Source organism: Lathyrus oleraceus, chromosome 1 (assembly GCF_024323335.1).
Source record: "Lathyrus oleraceus cultivar Zhongwan6 chromosome 1, CAAS_Psat_ZW6_1.0, whole genome shotgun sequence".
Classification (NCBI taxonomy): domain Eukaryota; kingdom Viridiplantae; phylum Streptophyta; class Magnoliopsida; order Fabales; family Fabaceae; genus Lathyrus; species Lathyrus oleraceus.
In genome coordinates, this window is record NC_066579.1 from 132,349,831 (window position 1) to 132,368,521 (window position 18,691).

The window sequence follows — 18,691 nt, forward strand, 5'->3', positions numbered from 1 at the left end:
GATAGATATAAATCTGCTTTACGAACTCATCACGGGCATTATGAATGACTAGTAATGCCATTTGATTTATCAAATGCACCAACCAACTTTTCAATGCCTTATGAATGAAATTTTCCAGAAGGTGTTAAGAAAGTATGTACTAGTGTTTTTTGATGACATCCTAGTCTATAGTCCAAGTTGGTAGGATCACTTGGCACACTTAGAGGAGGTGCTGAAAACTCTATAGCAGAACAAGTTGTTTGTGAAGTTGTCAAAATGTTCTTTTTGTGCAGTAGAGGTGGAGTATTTGGGACATATGGTATCATGTGAGGGAGTGGCCATGGATGCTAGTAAAGTGCAATCTGTGATGGATTGGCCAATACCAAATAACCTTATTGGGCCTAACTGGATATTATGGAAGATTCATAAAATCGTATGCAAAACTTGCTAATGGTTTGACTGAGTTATTAAAGAAAGATGGATTTTGCTGAAATCAAACAGCGGATAAATCCTTTATACAATTAAAGTAAGCAATGACAACTGCACCTATTTTAGCACTTCCTGATTTTCAGCAACCTTTTGTTCTAGAAACAGATGCATCAAGCATCGGTGTCGGAGCCACGTTACATCAAAATGGCTAAATTCAGAAATTACTTGTTAGGTCATAAGTTTGTTATCAAGACCGGCCAAAAGAGTTTAAAAAGTTTGTTAGATCAGTCTTTGGAAACACCATAACAATATGGGTGGTTACATAAATTCCTAGGATACGATTTCACCGTTGAGTATAAAGTGGGGGAAAGAAAATGTCGCTGCTGATTCTTTGTCTAGGATGATAATGTTATGCTGGTCTGGCCCACAAGCAAGCATAATAGAAGAGTTAAAAGCTGCAAACCAGCAAGACGAACAAATGCGAGAATTAATTCACAAGTGCACTCAAAATCCAGAAGCCTATCCTCACTACACTGTCAAAGAAGGGTTGTTGTTATGGAAGAAAAGGTTGGTTGTACCTATCAATAATCCTTTAATTCAAGTCATTCTAAAGTAATTTCATATCACTCCAATAGGAGGTCATGTTGGTGTCACAAGGAATTTAGCTAGAACAAGTGCTCAGTTTTATTGGACTGCAATAAAAAATACAATCAATTAGTTTATTAAAGAATGCATTATATGCCAACAGGCCATGTTTGCTCATACTCTCCCTGGTAGCTATGAAATCTGATTTCAATAGCAAGTCGGTCCTAAAGGCATTTATGACACATGTTGTTAAGTTACATGGCATGCCGAAGACAATAGTTTTGGATAGGGACAAGGTTTTCACAAGCAGGTTTTGGAAAAAACTTATTTCAATTACAAGGGACAACTTTGGCTATGTCATCAGCTTATCATCCCCAGTCGGATGGTCAATCTGAGGCACTGAATAAATGTTTAGAAATGTATTTGAGATGTTTCACTTTTGACAATCAAAAAGCTTGGTCCAAGGCCTTGACGTGGGTCGAATTCTGGTATAACACGACATATCATACTAGAATTGGTATGACCCCATCTAAGGCTTTATATGGAAGAGACCATTCGTTCATTCTGAGATACGAACCCAAAAAAGCAGATCCCTAAGAGGTTAGAGAGCAACTCAGAGATAGAGATGAGAGTCTGACTCAACCAAAACAGAATTTGACAAGGGCTCAACAAGCTATGAAACATCAAGCAGATAAGAAAAGAAGAGACCTGCAACTGTAGGTGGGAGATAAGGTGTTAGTGAAATTACAGCCTTATAGACAACACTCAATCACATTAAGAAAGAAAAAAAAACTGGGTATGCGTTTCTTTGGTCCTTTCCCAATTATGGCCAAGATTGGAGAAGTTGCATATAAGTTAAATTGATGGAAGCGCCACGCATACATCCTGTGTTCCATGTTTCACAGTTAAAACTTTTTCGTGGAAATGAAAAATATCCATACTTACCACTACTCCTTAGTGAAGTTGGAAACAGTCCCATAATCCTGTTGAAATATTAAACTTGATTTGGGCCTAATTTTATTATTTGATTTTGGACTTAGTTATTTGGGCTTAGTTTATATTGGATAATGTTTCTAGAAAAATCTTGTAGTATTTAGAGTATCTAGATATTTCTTAAGATTGTAATATTCTCTAGAATACTCTTTGAATATCTAGAGTTGAGAACTCTCTAGAATTAGTGTGTCTAGAGTTCTCCTTAAAGTACTATAAATAGAGATGTAATCCAACACTTTTGAATCAAGCAAAAATACAAAGTTCTCTCTTCCATAAATAATTCTCCTACCTTCCAAGTTTTTATTCAACCCTCTAATATTCCCACACACTTTTCCTAAACACAAAAGGGTCTATTTCCAACAAAGTGGTATCAGAGCTTCAAGGTCCTAAAAAATGGCGAATGGAGGTTTCCCTTTTCAAATTCCGATGCTCACAAAGAACAACTATGACAATTGGAGTATCAAGATGAAGGCGCTACTAGGAGCTCAAGATGTGTGGGATATCGTTGAGAAAGGCTTCAATGAGCAAGATGAAGCCTCGCTAAGTCAAGGTGTAAAGGAGACATTGAGGGAGTCAAGAAAGAGAGACAAGAAAGCTCTCTTCCTCATTTATCAATCGGTGGATGAAGATACATTTGAGAAGATCTCCAACGCAACGACGGCCAAAGAAGCATGGGACAAACTTCAAACTTGCAACAAAGGAGTGGAACAGGTGAAAAAAATTCGTCTTCAAACTCTTAGAGGTGATTTTGAACGTTTATTTATGGAAGAGTCCGAGTCAATTTCTGATTATTTTTCTCGAGTATTAGCCGTAGTCAATCAACTTAAAAGAAATGGTGAAGATGTTGATGAGGTAAAAGTCATGGAGAAAATACTTCGCACTTTAAATCCAAGTTTTGACTTCATTGTTACCAACATTGAAGAAAACAAGGATTTAAAGACCATGACTATTGAGCAACTCATGGGTTCCTTACAAGCATACGAAGAAAAACAAAAGAGAAAAATTAAACAAAAGGAGGCTATGGAGCAACTACTACAACTCAACATAAAGGAAGCAAATTATGCGAACTACAAGAGCCAAAGAGGACGAGGTCATGGCCAAGATCGTGGGCGTGGACGAGGACATGGAGGAGAAGGAAGAGGCAGTTACAACAACTACTCTAATAATGGAGAAAGAAGTTGGAATCCACATGCAACAAGAGGTCGTGGAAGAGGAAATTCATGGTCGAGGTGTGACAAATCACAAATCAAGTGCTTCAACTGCAACAAGATCGGTCACTATGCATCTGAGTGTAGATTCTCGAAGAAAGTTGTGGAGAAAGCTAACTTTGTAGAAGAAAAAGGCAGAGAAGAAGAAACTTTGTTGCTCGCGTGCCAAAACCAAGTTGAAGAGAAAAGAAACAAATGGTACCTCGACACCGGCGCAAGCAATCACATGTGTGGCGATCGAAGCATGTTCGTAGAGATCAATGAAGCGACAACTGGCAATGTCTCATTTGGAGATGACTCAAAGATACCGGTCAAAGGCAAAGGTAAAATTCTTATACGCTTAAAGAATGGGAGTCATCAATTCATATCCAATGTCTATTATGTTCCTAACATGAAGAATAATATTTTGAGCTTGGGACAATTATTAGAGAAAGGCTATGACATCCACTTGAAAGAACATAGTCTTTTCTTAAGAGATTGTAGACATAACTTGATTGCTAAGGTGCCTATGTCAAATAATAGAATGTTCCTTTTGAACATTCAAAATGATGTTGCAAAGTGTCTCAAGACTTGCTATACCGACTCTTCGTGGCTATGGCATCTACGATTCGGACATCTCAACTTCGATAGTCTAAAATGTTTGTCAAAGAAGGAAATGGTGAGAGGCTTGCCTAGTATAAACCACCCAAACCAACTATGTGAAGGATGTCTAGTTGGGAAGCAATTTAGGAAAAGCTTTCCAAAGGAATCAACGTCAAGAGCGACAAAACCGCTAGAGCTCATACACACTGATGTTTGTGGACCAATCAATCCAAACTCTTTTGGTAAGAGTAAATACTTTCTCCTCTTTATTGATGATTATTCTAGAAAAACATGGGTTTATTTCTTGAAGGAGAAGTCAGAAGTGTTTGAAAACTTTAAGAAGTTCAAAGCCCTTGTGGAGAAAGAAAGTGGTCTTTCCATTAAGGCCATGAGATCTGACCGAGGAGGAGAGTTCATTTCAAATGAGTTCCAAAAATATTGTGAAGACCATGGAATCCGCCGTCCATTAACAGTGCCAAGATCACCACAACAAAATGGAGTAGCAGAGAGAAAGAATCGGACCATACTTAACATGGTGCGAAGCATGCTTAAGAGCAAGAAGATGCCGAGAGAGTTTTGGGCCGAAGCAGTGGCATGTGCGGTTTATCTGACAAATCGTTCCCCAACAAGAAACGTGCATGAGAAGACACCACAAGAAGCATGGAGTGGAAGGAAGCCTGGGATCTCTCACCTCAAAGTGTTTGGAAGCATTGCCTATACTCACGTTCCTGATGAAAGGAGAACAAAGTTCGATGATAAAAGTGAGAAGTATGTATTCGTCGGTTACGACTCAAGCTCCAAAGGTTACAAGCTCTATAATCCAAATAGTGGAAAGATCGTCATAAGTCGTGACGTGGAGTTCGAAGAAGAAGATTATTGGGATTGGAGTCTTCAAGAAGACAGGTACGATTTTCTTCCTTACTTTGAAGAAGAAGACGAAATGGAACAACCAATGATAGAAGAAAATATTACACCACCGGCCTCACCGACACCAAGGTTGGATGAAACAAGCTCAAGTGAGAGGACACCACGACTAAGGAGTATTGAAGAGCTTTATGAGGTAACCGAAAACATAAATGACATTAACCTTTTTTGCCTTTTGGGTAATTGCGAGCCTCTAAGCTATCAAGAAGCAGTTGAAAATGTAAAGTGGAGAGACGTCATGGAAGAAGAAATCAAGTCAATCACGAAGAATGATACATGGGAACTTACTACACTTCCACAAGGACACAAAGCAATTGGAGTAAGATGGGTGTACATGGCAAAGAAGAATGCAAAAGGAGACGTGGAGAGATACAAAGCAAGATTGGTGGCGAAAGGATATAGTCAAAGACAAGGAATTGACTATGATGAGGTATTTGCCCCCGTTGCTCGTCTTGAAACTATTAGACTGATCATTTCTTTGGCAGCCCAAAATGAATGGAAGATCTATCAAATGGATGTGAAGTCGGCCTTCTTGAATGGTTTTCTCGAAGAAGAAGTTTATATCGAGCAACCACAAGGCTATGAAGTAAAAGGGCAAGAAGAAAAAGTCTTGAAGTTGAAGAAGGCATTGTACGGACTCAAGCAAGCACCGAGAGCTTGGAATGTTCGAATCGACAAGTACTTTCAAGACAAGAACTTCATCAAGTGTCCATATGAGCATGCACTCTATATTAAAGCGCAAAGTGGAGATATTTTGATTGTGTGCTTATATGTTGATGACTTGATCTTCACAGGGAACAATTTAAGCATGTTCGAAGAGTTCAAGAAAGACATGTCAAATGAATTTGAGATGACAGACATGGGGCTCATGGCATATTATCTCGGCATCGAAGTAAAGCAAGAAGACAAAGGAATTTTTATCACCCAAGAAGGTTATGCCAAAGAAGTCCTTAAGAAGTTCAAGATGGATGATGCCAATCCAGTTGGCACCCCGATGGAATGTGGAAGCAAGTTGAGTAAGCATGAAAATGGAGAGTTTGTTGATCCAACTCTTTACAAAAGTTTGGTTGGAAGTCTGCGTTACTTGACAAGTACAAGGCCGGATATTCTCTATGCTGTAGGAGTCGTAAGTCGCTACATGGAAGCTCCAACAACAACTCACTTCAAGGCGGCAAAAAGAATCCTTCGATACATCAAAGGTACAACAAATTTTGGCTTGCACTATTACTCTTCTAACAATTATGAGATTATTGGCTATAGTGATAGTGATTGGAGTGGAGACTTGGATGATAGAAAGAGCACTACTGGTTTTGTGTTCTTTATGGGAGATACTGCTTTCACTTGGATGTCAAAGAAGCAACCTATCGTCACACTGTCGACTTGTGAAGCTGAGTATGTTGCCGCCACATCATGTGTTTGTCATGCAGTTTGGCTAAGAAATTTGTTGAAAGAATTAAAAGTGCCACAAGAAGATCCTGTTGAAATATGTGTTGACAATAAATTAGCACTTGCTTTGGCAAAGAATCCTGTATTTCATGAAAGAAGTAAGCACATCGACACTCGTTACCATTTCATAAGAGAATGCATCGAGAAGAAGAAGGTGAAGTTGAAGTATGTGATGTCTAGAGATCAAGCTGCCGACATTTTCACCAAGCCACTCAAACTGGAAACTTTCGTGAAGCTAAGGAATATGCTTGGAGTCACAAATCAAGTTTAAGGGGGGATGTTGAAATATTAAACTTGATTTGGGCCTAATTTTATTATTTGATTTTGGACTTAGTTATTTGGGCTTAGTTTATATTGGATAATGTTTCTAGAAAAATCTTGTAGTATTTAGAGTATCTAGATATTTCTTAAGATTGTAATATTCTCTAGAATACTCTTTGAATATCTAGAGTTGAGAACTCTCTAGAATTAGTGTGTCTAGAGTTCTCCTTAAAGTACTATAAATAGAGATGTAATCCAACACTTTTGAATCAAGCAAAAATACAAAGTTCTCTCTTCCATAAATAATTCTCCTACCTTCCAAGTTTTTATTCAACCCTCTAATATTCCCACACACTTTTCCTAAACACAAAAGGGTCTATTTCCAACAAATCCAACCTTTAGAGGTCCTGCAGGCAAGAACACTATTACAGGAAACCATCAAAATTCCCCAAATATTAATTCAATAGGATAACACGTCTATGGAGAAGCTACATGTGAATATATGGCAGACTTTTAACACAATTATCCTACATTCAACCTTGAGCACAAGGTTGTTTTCAAAGGGGTGGTGATGTAATGATCAAGACAGCTGGCAGCAGGACCCACAAGGAGAAAGAAAGCGGTGTGAGACGTGGAGAGAGAAACAAATTGCCAAATCTTTGTTTGAAGGACACGTGAGGCTTTATATACTAAGGGAATAATCAAGAGAAGGTGTGCAGAATATGTGAGGTCATTTTTTAATTTTTCAGATCCCCTTCTTCCTCTAAATAATACTACCTTCTATTTTTCCGATAATTTCTCATACTGCATAACTATCAATTCCAGTGTACTTTTTAAATTGTCATCCACCTTAGAAGTCAATTACTATTACTAAATATAAGTGCGACTTGAATTCTTCCATCAATTTAGTTGTTCATCACACCAAATTTTATAGAATAACTACCAAAATTTAAGCCTGACGTTTTTCTAATTGTGATATAAGATTTATTATTTGAAAAGAAACTGCATATATTACAACACTGCAACCATGCACATATAACATTTATTGGAATTGTGATGCGTGTCTTAGAAATCCAACTCCTATGTTGGAAACAAAGTTTGTTTATTTAAAGTACTAGATAGCTTCACCATGTCTTGCATGCATGGTTTTGTTCTGGATATGGAAATTAAGCAGTGGAAACACTCTTCAACAAGTCTTTTGGGGTAATCTTAGAGAAAAAGTCTTCTGCTTCAGATTTAGAGGCAAAACACCATCCATATTCAATATCAGGATTAGGATAATGACCGCAAAAGTTACCACTTCCTTTCTTCCTACAATCGGCATCAGACTCACATAAGTTAGGGTGTTCATCATTCGTCCTCAAGAAAACTCCAGATGGATGTCTGCAGTAACCAACAACTAGACCAACAGGGATACATCGACAGGCTGAAGAGCCACATGGTGGCATCTCAAATGGAGAACAAACCCCATTGCAGCTTGCTGCCCCTACGTTTTTTGTCAGGAACATACCTGCAATTGGCAAAGTCAACTAAAATTGGAACAACCAAAGATGCATGTATTATATTGGTAAGAAAGATGGATAAATTACGTACCTAATGTGGCAAACAAGACGATCAAAGAAGCGAGTTTAACGGAAGCCATTGTTTGATCGAAAGAAAACCAGCTACACTTGTTTTTATGAGACCTTTGTTTTATGTTGCATTATTTCATTCTTGTATGAAGCAATTTATAGAGACGTCTTCTTACCATAGCTGACGGTAAATGTAAAAAAAGCGATATGATAAACATAATTAAATTTCAATACATGCATGAATTTTTGGGGGCTAGCGACTGTGGCAATATATCAAACCAAATCATGCATATTTTTTGGGAGATAGCTAGTGTGGCAATATACCAAAGTAACAAGTTTGCATCGTGTTTTGTGGACTAACAAGTGTAAAATAAATATTAATGCATAGATATAATTAGAGGTGTCAATTTAGGGGGCCAGGGCCTAATTTTTAAGGCCCCAAAAATATAGGGGGCCCAAAATTTAAAAAATAAATGAGCCCTTAAATATATGGGGCCCCTAAAATAAAGGCCCATAAAATTCAATTGAGGCCTTAAGGCCCCATCATTTTTTAAAATTGATTTTTTAAAGAAAAATTTGTTTTTTTAAAAGAATTTTTTTTTTTATTTTCATGAATTTTTTTTTTCCAAAAAACCGACTTTTTTAATTTCATAAAAAATCGATTTTGTTTCAAATAAAACTAACCTTTTTAATAAAAAAAATCGATTTCATTATTCCGGAAAAAATCGATATTTTTTCTATTTTCGGGAAAAGTCGGTTTTTTTTATTTTCGAAAAAAGGCAATTTAAAAAAAATCACATTTTTTTTATTATTTTTGAAAATATCGACTTCTTTTATTTATAAAAAAATGACATTTTATGTTTCGAAAAAAAATCGATTTTTTGTTGGAAAACATTAATTTTTTTATTTTTGAAGAATATCAACTTTTTTCTTTCGAAAATTTTTTTTTTTTTAAAAAACAAATCGCCTTTATCATTTTAAAAAGAAATCAATTTTTTTTTGTATTTTCGAAAAAATCATCTTTTTTCCTATTTTTGAAAAAAATAATTTTTTTTCAGAAATATCACTTTTTTCAGAAAAAATAAAAAATTTAAATATTTTAAAAAAAATCGACTATGTTATTTTTTTTGAAAAAAATTAGTGTTTTTCTTGAAAAAATCAACTTTTTTCTTTAATTTCTGAAAATAATTTTTACTTTTTTTTCAGAAAAAAATTAATTTTTTAATTTTTTTATTATTTTTAAAGTATATATTTAAAAAAATAAAATATTTTGTTTCAAATAAATTATATTTTGAGCCCCTCACTTAAGCCCCTTAAAAACCAAAAATAAGATGGGGCTTAAAAATAAGGGGCCAAAAAAATTATTGATTTAGTAGGGGGCCTAAAAAAATTGGGCCGAATAAGGGGCCCAATTGTTGGGGCTTTCTCATTTAGGGCTTTTTTAACACTTCTAGATATAATATCCAAAAGCATTTTTCTTTTCGGAAACTGGAAGCCTAGTTCATGAATCATTACAAGATATGCTTACTCTTAAATAATAATAATAATAATAATAATAATAACTTAATTTCATATTTGTGTTTTACAAATTTTATGTTGTCTTTGAGTAGAAGGGAGGGAGTGACGGATTTATCCGGAGGCTTCCTTTGTTTGTTTAGGAGGCGGAGCTCGTTATGAGACTGCTCTCTTTTGTGATTAGGTAAGGTGAAATCATTAGGTGTGAAAGTTTGATGTGAAAAAAAATAGTCACATAGTTTTTAATTTTATTAAGATTGTAAAAAAAGGTATCTCACTTGGGAGTGTAGGATTTGAAGTTTGTTAATTTGGGCGTAACGGTGGAGGGATTTTTTAGATTTGCCATTGCCTTGGGTTGATATTATAGAGGTTAAATATGTTTTATTAAAAATATTACATTTTATAACAATGCACTCACCTCACCCAATAAATTGTCATCTATTTCTTATGTAATTTTTTTCAATAAATTATTATTTATTCTCTCGGTTATCTATAAATACGTGGGATAAACGAATTCAGGATACATGTTTAGAATCCTTACAACGATAATTTTTATTTTTTTTCTTTAAAGTGACGTCTTTCTTTTGATTTAAGATTTTATTTAATTATTAAATACTTTATTCCATCTGTTTCTCTAATAATCGAGGGGATACGATACCCAGATTTCACTAAGTTTTAGTCTAAACCTAACTCACATATTCAACCACTCCATACTCGTAAAGATTATTATTTGTGATGGATTGTAAGATATAAATTTATTTTGGTTATATATTGTTGTTCTTCTTGCACCAACCTTTAACCAATCATTTTTTTTTGTTCTAACAATTTATCTCACATAATGATGTTGTTGTTGTTGTTCACTACTATAAATAATACATTTCATGATAAAACTTTCACCTCACTCAACAAAAAACCGAGGTATAATGTGAGAGAAAAATAACTCAGGACATACTTCGAATCCCAACAACAATATTTTATGTTTTTGTTTCTTTAAAAGTTGTGTCTTTCTTTTTTGACTAAATTAATGATTATTCTTTCGATTATCTTTAATAACCGGGGGATTAGATAATAAGATTTTACCCTAAATCTAACTTATATATAGTCGCTCCAAACTTGTATGCATCATACTTTGTGATTGATTGCAAGAAAAAAATCAATGTTCTTCTATCTTGAACAAGACACATTTTTTGCTCTGGCAATCCATCACGGCATAACGGTGTTGATGTTGTTATATTTTTGAAAAAATCTTCATATGTTGTCAATCAAAGAAAACACTCCATAGTATATTTCTTTTCTTGCTTGACAATATCGAGAAATTTATTCTCAAACATGTTGTAAATTGCAAGCACATGTATCATGTTCTTTTTTTTGTGAAAGTATTTGCCATGAATATATTTACTCAATATAATGAAATACTTTAACAGATCTCTGAGATGGATTGCAAGTGGAGAAAAACAATTCTCATGGAGGAACAATTAACTTATTAGAAATTGAATGGATGCAATCCATTGAACTTGAAAATAATGTACATAAAGGATATATAATAAAATCTGGATAACAACAAAGATTTGTTGTTCTCCAAGAATAACTTGAAAAAATTTGTTGTTCTCCAAGAATCAATTGTCAAAATATGGATTTATTTAAACAATTTATTTTAATATTTTGTATAAACAATGTAATTAAAAAAAAAGCTTACACCCATCGATTTTTTTTTTGTAGAAATCGAGAGGTATGTGGCGCTTACGATGAAATATATTTTACTGTATTTTTTATTTAAAAACAAACACAGTTTACCTCAGTTTTGAGTAATAACCGAGGTAAAATATGAATGCGTTTATTGAGTTTCTTCGTCGTCCTTAAACAAACATTTGTCGTTCACTTAATGAGTATCAATACTCAAGACAACCATTAGTGATTCGCATGAAATCTAAAAGACATTATAAAAGTATTTTGAATATTAAAAATTGATAATGAAACATTTCACATGAAAATTTTAAAACTTAAAGAAGCATTTATTTTATTTAGGAAAAGATCTTTATGATGGATTGCAAGAGCAGAAAATTATTTGGGTCCAAGGCTTGTGTTCTTAAATAATCATATAGCTGGATATTTATTTTATTTATCAAGTCTTTTATTTTTGTTTTATATCCGAAACAAATGAATGTAAAAGCCATAAAAAATATATTACATTCAACATTTGATTTTCTCTAAGATCAATGAAATGAGTATCTTCAACATTTGTTCTTCCCTACGATATCTAATATTTGTTCTTCACTAACAGCGATGATGATGAATTTGTTTCAAAATTTGTTATATATTTCTACTTTAATATTATGTGTAGAAAATGTAATATTCCATATAAACAATGCAGTTTGTAAACAAATTAGTTTATTAATATTTTGTATAAACAATGTAATGAGTATTTTTTTAAAAACCGTCTTTTCCCTCAGTTTTGACCATAAACCGAGATGTATATGGCGTTAGTTTTAAAAATATAAAAAAACTATTGTTGGGGATCAAGTCAATGATCATTTAAAGTATCCCCTATGTTATTATAAAACCAATGAGTATAGTGAAGAGTTTTCATGATACCCTTCGTTACCCCGCCTCTATAGTCGAGGTTAAATCAACTTCGTGTTTGAGATTAAATGTGTTTTTTAAAGTAGTGGTTGTTTTTGTTGTTGTTGATGTTGTTGTTGTTGTCGTTGTCGTTGTTGTTGTTACCACCTCTTGCACATGTTTAATGTAAAAGAAAACATATTTTTCTTTTGGAATAACTTTCCAAAGTTGTAAATCAAAGAAAACTTTCTATAATATGTATTCCTTTATTCGGTTGACAACTTTGAGAAATTGATTCTTAATCATACTATAATGTTGCTTAAAATATAGTGATTTGTATGATTATTGTAACACACAAAGAAATTGGTGAATGGTAGAATATTGAAAAAGGTAACAATACATGTTGCTTCAACTATTTTCCATTCACCATTATTTTGACAATAGAAGTAATCTATTACCTCAATGTTTGTAAAAACCGAGGATAAAAGTACTTAATTTTTTGTATTTTTTATTTTAAAAAAATATTTACCTCGTTCTTTTCTCATAATCGAGGGTAACAATAAGTGTGTTTATTCAGTCTCTTTTTCGTCCTTAAACAAATATTTATTGTCCATTTACTGAGTACCAACACTCAATACACGACCATCACATTATTCCATGAAAAACATTAGTGATCCACGTGATACCTAAAAGACAGTCACAAGACTAATGGCATATTATATATATATATATATATATATATATATATATATATATATATAATATATATATATATATATATATATATATATATATATATATATATATATATATATATATATATATAAAATCACATTGATAATGAAATCATTTGTCATAAAAACATTGAAACTTAAAGAAGTTTGGAAAAGTTCTGTATGATGGGTTACAAGAGCAGAAAAATATTTTGGTTCAAAGTTGATTTTCTTGCATAATCTCTTATCATATAAATGAATATTTATTTTATTTATCTAACCTTTTTTGTTTTGTTTTATATCATAAAAAATACATGCAATATCTAACATTTGATCTTTCCATGATTCAATAAAATGAGGATCCAACATTTGATCTTAACGATAGAGATGATGATGAATCCGATTCAAAATTTATTCTATATTTTTTACATGTAAATTTATAAACTTTGTATATTAATAAAACAAAGAATATATATATATATATATATATATATATATATATATATATATATATATATATATATATATATATATATATATATATATATATATATATATATATATATATATATATATATATATATATATATATATATATATATATATATATATATATATATATATATATATATATATATATATATATATATATATATATATATATATATATATATATATATATATATATATATATACCGAAAGGTAAAGTAACATCTTTAAATAAAACGAATTAGTAGTTGTTTGGGATCAAACCAATTACAGTTATTACCTTTTTTCCTCGGTGGAGTTAAAATCGAGAGATAAAGTAGTACACTTTTAATAATGCCTTTCGTTACCTCACCTTTGAAACTGAGGATATACCTCATATCTAACTGAGTTAAATGTATTTTTCCTAGTAGTGATGATTTCTTGAGGTTTTTACTCCCCTTAGGAAGGCATGGTTTGCATCTTTGGGAGGTTGTCTCGTTGGTGAAGAGATGAGTCTCTCCTAGGTTCTTCTCAAGATTTGGAGTTTGGCTGAATTTTCTCCTTTTGTGTTAAGTAGGTCGGGGATACCCAAAAGACCAGGTATTGTCATGATTTCTAGTTGGGGAATTCTCCGTGTGTGTGTATTTTGAGATATTACTTCTTATCTCGTGGCAGAAGTCTCGGGTAGTGGGTTCTTTAGGTTCTTGGGTATGAGACGTATTGTTGGACATGTGACTCAACTCACAAGAATAAGGGGGAGGGTGAATTGTGAGTTTCAGAAAACTGGTGATTTGAAAAACATTATTTATCATTATCAATGTTTAAAAATATTTTGATAAAATTGTTTTAAAAATTAGCGGCGGAAAATAAATATGCAGAAAATAAGATCTAAGGGTAAGAAAAGTGACAATAGGAATTATAGAGGTTTAGTCGAAATAGAGATTTAGTAAATTATTAAGAAAAGTTGAAGAAATTAATTTCCATTATATATAATGTGAAGTAGATGGAAATAATTTATATTTATTAAATTACTAGCATAGTGTTGGTGCAAAGGTAGAATAAATGATGAACGGAAATATTCTATTAAGAAAATGACGACTACAAAACATGATAAAATTACAATGATTGTCACCCTATTTATAAGCTAAAACTAGGGTTACTAGAATAGGATAAAATACTAAAATACCCTCTAACAAACTTAGGGGCTAAGAAAATAGTACAACTAATAAATATGAATTACTTCTAATACCATCCCTTAATTCATATTCCATCAAAACTTGTAACACCAATTCCATCCCTTAATCTGAGAAATTGATCAGTCTTGATAGCTTTCGTCAGAACATCTGCCAACTGTTTCTGAGTGCTGCAGTGTACAACTTCTAACACTCCTCTCTGAACTTGATGTCTCAGAAAATGATACTTGGTCTTAATGTGCTTGCTTCTCCCATGCAACACTGGGTTTCTGGCAAGATTGATTGCAGACTTATTGTCAATCATCAGCTTCAGAGGTTTGTTTACTTTAATCTTCAGATCCTGCAATAGATTCAGAATCCACACAGCTTGGCATGCAGTAACAGCACCTGCAATGTATTCAGCTTCACAAGTTGACAACGCCACGACAGGTTGCTTCTTGGAACACCAAGAAATGGGACCTCCCAGAAATTTGAATAAGTACCCAGCCGTACTTCTTCTGTCAACTCTGTCTCCACACCAATTAGAATCTGAATAACTCAGAAGTTCTGACTCATCCTTTCTTCCAGAAGGAAATAATACTCCATACTTCAGAGTTCCCTTGATATACCTCAGAATCCTGACAGCAGCTTGGTAATGGGACCACTTAGGTTTACTCATGAACCTACTAACCATCCCAACTGAATAGCAAATATCAGGTCTGGTATTGCACAAATACCTCAGAGAACCAACCAACTGTTTGAAGGTTGTAGCGTCCACATCCTTTCCATCAGAGTCAGAATCCAGTTTCTGATTTGTATCAGAAGGTGTGACAGCAATCTTACAATTCTTCAGATCAAATCTCTTCAGAAGTTCTAATTCATAATTGAGCTGATGCAAAATAATACCTTTCTCAGAGTATCTGAACTCCATCCCTAGAAAGTATGTCATTTTGCCTAGATCAGTCATTTCGAATTCATTCATCAGAACTTTCTTGAACTTGGCTATCTCCTGTTCAGAACTTCCAGTCAGCAGTATGTCATCAACATATAAACACACCAGAGTCATATTTCCTTCAGAAGTATGCTGAACATAGACACCGTACTCCATCTCACATTTCTGAAAGCCTTGCTTCTTGAAAAATGAATCAATCTTCTGATTCCAAGCTCTGGGTGCTTGTTTCAATCCATATAGAGCTTTGTATAATCTGTACACCATCCCTTCCTGATTCTTTTTCACAAATCCAGGAGGTTGTGACACGTAAACTTCTTCTTCTAATGGACCGTTCAGAAATGCAGATTTTACATCTAAATGCATCAGAGGCCAATTCTTGTTAGCAGCTATTGCAATCACCATTCTGATTGTTTCATGTCTTGCTACAGGTGCAAACACTTCAGAGTAATCCAGCCCAGGTTTCTGTAGAAATCCTCTGGCTACCAACCTTGCTTTATGTTTGCCAATTGAACCATTTGGCTTTAACTTCTGCTTGAAAACCCATCTGACGCTGATGGCTTTCTTGTCTTTTGGAAGTTCTGTCAGCTTCCAAGTCTTGTTTCTCTCTATAGCATCAAGTTCTTCTTTCATGGCCTTCATCCAGAGCTTCTGCTTAAGAGCCTCTTCTGTACTTATGGGTTCAGAGTCTACTAACATGGCACACTGAATAACTTCTCCTTCAGAGTCTACTTCAGTGTCTTGCAGCATGTTAAATTCTGCATATCTTCTGGGGATGTTTCTGATTCTTTGTGGTCTCTGAACTTGTTCAGAGTCTTGAGCTTCAGAGTTTCTAGCTTCAGATGGTTGACTTCCTCCAGAGCTTTGACCATCTTCAGGGGATGGCATATTTCCAGAGTCTGAATTGCCACCAGAATCTGGATTACCATCAGAGTCTGGGTCATCAGAGTCTGGATCATCAGAGTCACCTTCATCTTCTGAGTCTTCTCTAGAGTCAGAATCACTATCAGAATCAGAATCAACGTCAGAGTTTACTCCAACTTCAGAAATTCTTAACTCTGACCTTTCTTCAGAAGTTCTAACATCAGAATCAGATTGAGACTTATCCCAATTCCAAAATTTTGATTCCTTCACAATCACATCTCTGCTGAATTCAATTTTGTTGGTTTCTGGACAATAGAGCTTGTATGCACCTGTACTGTGGTACCCTATCAGAATCATCACTTTGCTTCTATCATCCAGCTTCTGTCTTCTGGCTTCTGGAACATGTTTATAGAAAACAGAACCAAACACCTTCAGATGACTAACACTTTGCTTATCTCCAGTCCACTTCTGTATTGGAACTATTTCCTTCAACTTCTTCGTAGGACATCAGTTGAGTACATACGTTGCAGTGGCAACAGCTTCTCCCTAGAGCTTCTGAGGAAGTTTCTTCTCCTTTAGCATGCTTCTCACCATATCAAGCAAAGTGCGGTTTCTTCTTTCAGCAAGACCATTGTGTTGAGGGGTATAAGGAGCAGTAACCTCATGCTCAATTCCATTCTCCTCACAGAACTTCTGGAACTCTTTGGAGTTATACTCACCTCCACCGTCAGTTCTAAGAATCTTCAACTTCTGACCACTCTGATTCTCAACCTTCATTCTGAACTTCTTGAATTCATCAAACACCTCGTGTTTAAACTTAATAAGGGATACCCATGTCATTCTTGTGAATTCATCAACAAATAACACAAAGTATTTATTCCCTCCAATCGATGCTACTGGAAATGGACCACACACATCAGAATGTACAACTCCCAAGGCATGTTTTGCTCTTGGAGCAGTTTCTGACGCAAATGGCAATCGTGGTTGTTTTCCTTCCATGCAAACTTTGCATGACTTTTCAGGCTTCTTAATTGCAGGAATTCCATGTACCAACTTCTTTGAATTCAGATGTTTTAAGCTTCTGAAATTCAAATGACCAAATCTTCTGTGCCACAACTCACTCTCCTTCTCAGCACTTGTTGCACTAAGACATTCTGAGTCTGCAGTTCTGACATTCACCTTGAATGTTCTATTCCTTCCTTGTTCTGACTCCATAATCAACTTCTGATTGCAGTCATACAGCTTCAGAAGATTGTCCTTCATGGTAACTGAAAAACCTTTCTCAATTAATTGTCCCACACTCATCAGATTGCTTCTGATGCCAGGTACATACCACATGTTCTGAATCAATGCTGTTTTCCCATTGTTCAGAATCACTCTGACATTTCCCATACCTTCTGCATTAAGATATTTGTCATCAGCACATCTGATCTTTGTCCTCTTTTCAGAGTCAAAGTCAACCAACCATTTCTTGTTTCCAGTAAGATGATTTGAACAGTCAGTGTCCATATACCACCAGTCTATCAGATCCATATCATCAGATTCAGAGGCCATCAATAGCACAGATTCGTTATCAGAACTTCTGGCTATATTTGCTTCTTCTGATTTTCTCTCCTTGTTTGACCAACAGTCTCTAGCAAAGTGACCAAACTTCTTACAACAGTAACATTGGATCTTCTTCTTGTCATACTTCTCTTTTCCCTTTTGAGCATTCTTTTGTCTATCAGAGGTTGAGCTTTCTGACTTCTGACCACCACCAGATCTTCTCCTGGCTTCTGACTGCTTCTGATACCTCCTATCAGAAGTTGCTTTCAGAGCCTGCTGCTCTACTTCCCTTTCAGAAGTTCTCTCAGTCAAACGCAACTCTTGCGCTTCTAGACTACTCTGCAGCTCTTCAATTCTCATGGTGCTCAGATCTTTGGAATGTTCTATTGCTACCACAATGTAATCAAATTGAGAGGTAAGGGATCTCAATACCTTCTCCATGATTGTTTCTTCAGAAAGAGTTTCTCCACACGCTTTCATCTCATTATTGATCAGAATCACTCTGGAGATGTATTCAGAAACTTTCTCATTATTCTTCATGTTGAGATTCTCATATTGCTTTCTCAAGGACTGAAGCTTCACCTTCTTCACTGATGCGTCACCACCATAACATCTAACCAGTGTGTCCCACGCAGCCCTTGCTGTCGTTGAATCTGCAATCTTCTCAAACACATTTACATCAACACATTGATGAATGAAGAACAATACTTTCTGATCCTTCTTCCTTACTTCCTTCTGCGCGTTTTTCTGTTCATCCGTCGCATCTGCTGCTACCGGAACATAATCATCAGTGACAAGATCTAGAACATCTTGAGCACCGAACAGTACACGCATTTGGATCATCCAACGATTCCAGTTTTTACCGTCAAATACTGGAAGTTTGGTGTTCATGTTGCCGTTTCCGTTCATCTTTCTACCTTGCACAGTA

General features: G+C 34.6%; 1 protein-coding gene across 1 annotated transcript; it reads right to left on the reverse strand.

Moving 5' to 3' along the window:
* Positions 1–7,368: 7,368 nt before the first annotated feature.
* LOC127122057 (albumin-1 A-like) lies at positions 7,369–8,095 on the reverse strand. The gene is made up of 2 exons (NM_001427563.1): positions 8,001–8,095; positions 7,369–7,917 (listed from the first exon to the last, which is right to left on the reverse strand). Exons 1-2 carry the CDS (start codon positions 8,047–8,049, stop codon positions 7,574–7,576), a joined length of 393 nt encoding a protein of 130 aa, NP_001414492.1. The 5' UTR covers positions 8,050–8,095; the 3' UTR covers positions 7,369–7,573.
* Between the last annotated feature and the right edge of the window lie 10,596 nt (positions 8,096–18,691).

What these genes read in the sequence shown, in the direction of transcription:
- LOC127122057 (NM_001427563.1), bottom strand. Translation starts at nt 8,049, where the DNA reads ATGGCTTCCGTTAAACTCGCTTCTTTGATCGTCTTGTTTGCCACATTA. An exon ending in CGTCTTGTTTGCCACATTAG is followed by an intron (nt 7,918 to 8,000) that starts GTACGTAATTTA and finishes TGCCAATTGCAG; the next exon opens with GTATGTTCCTGACAAAAAAC.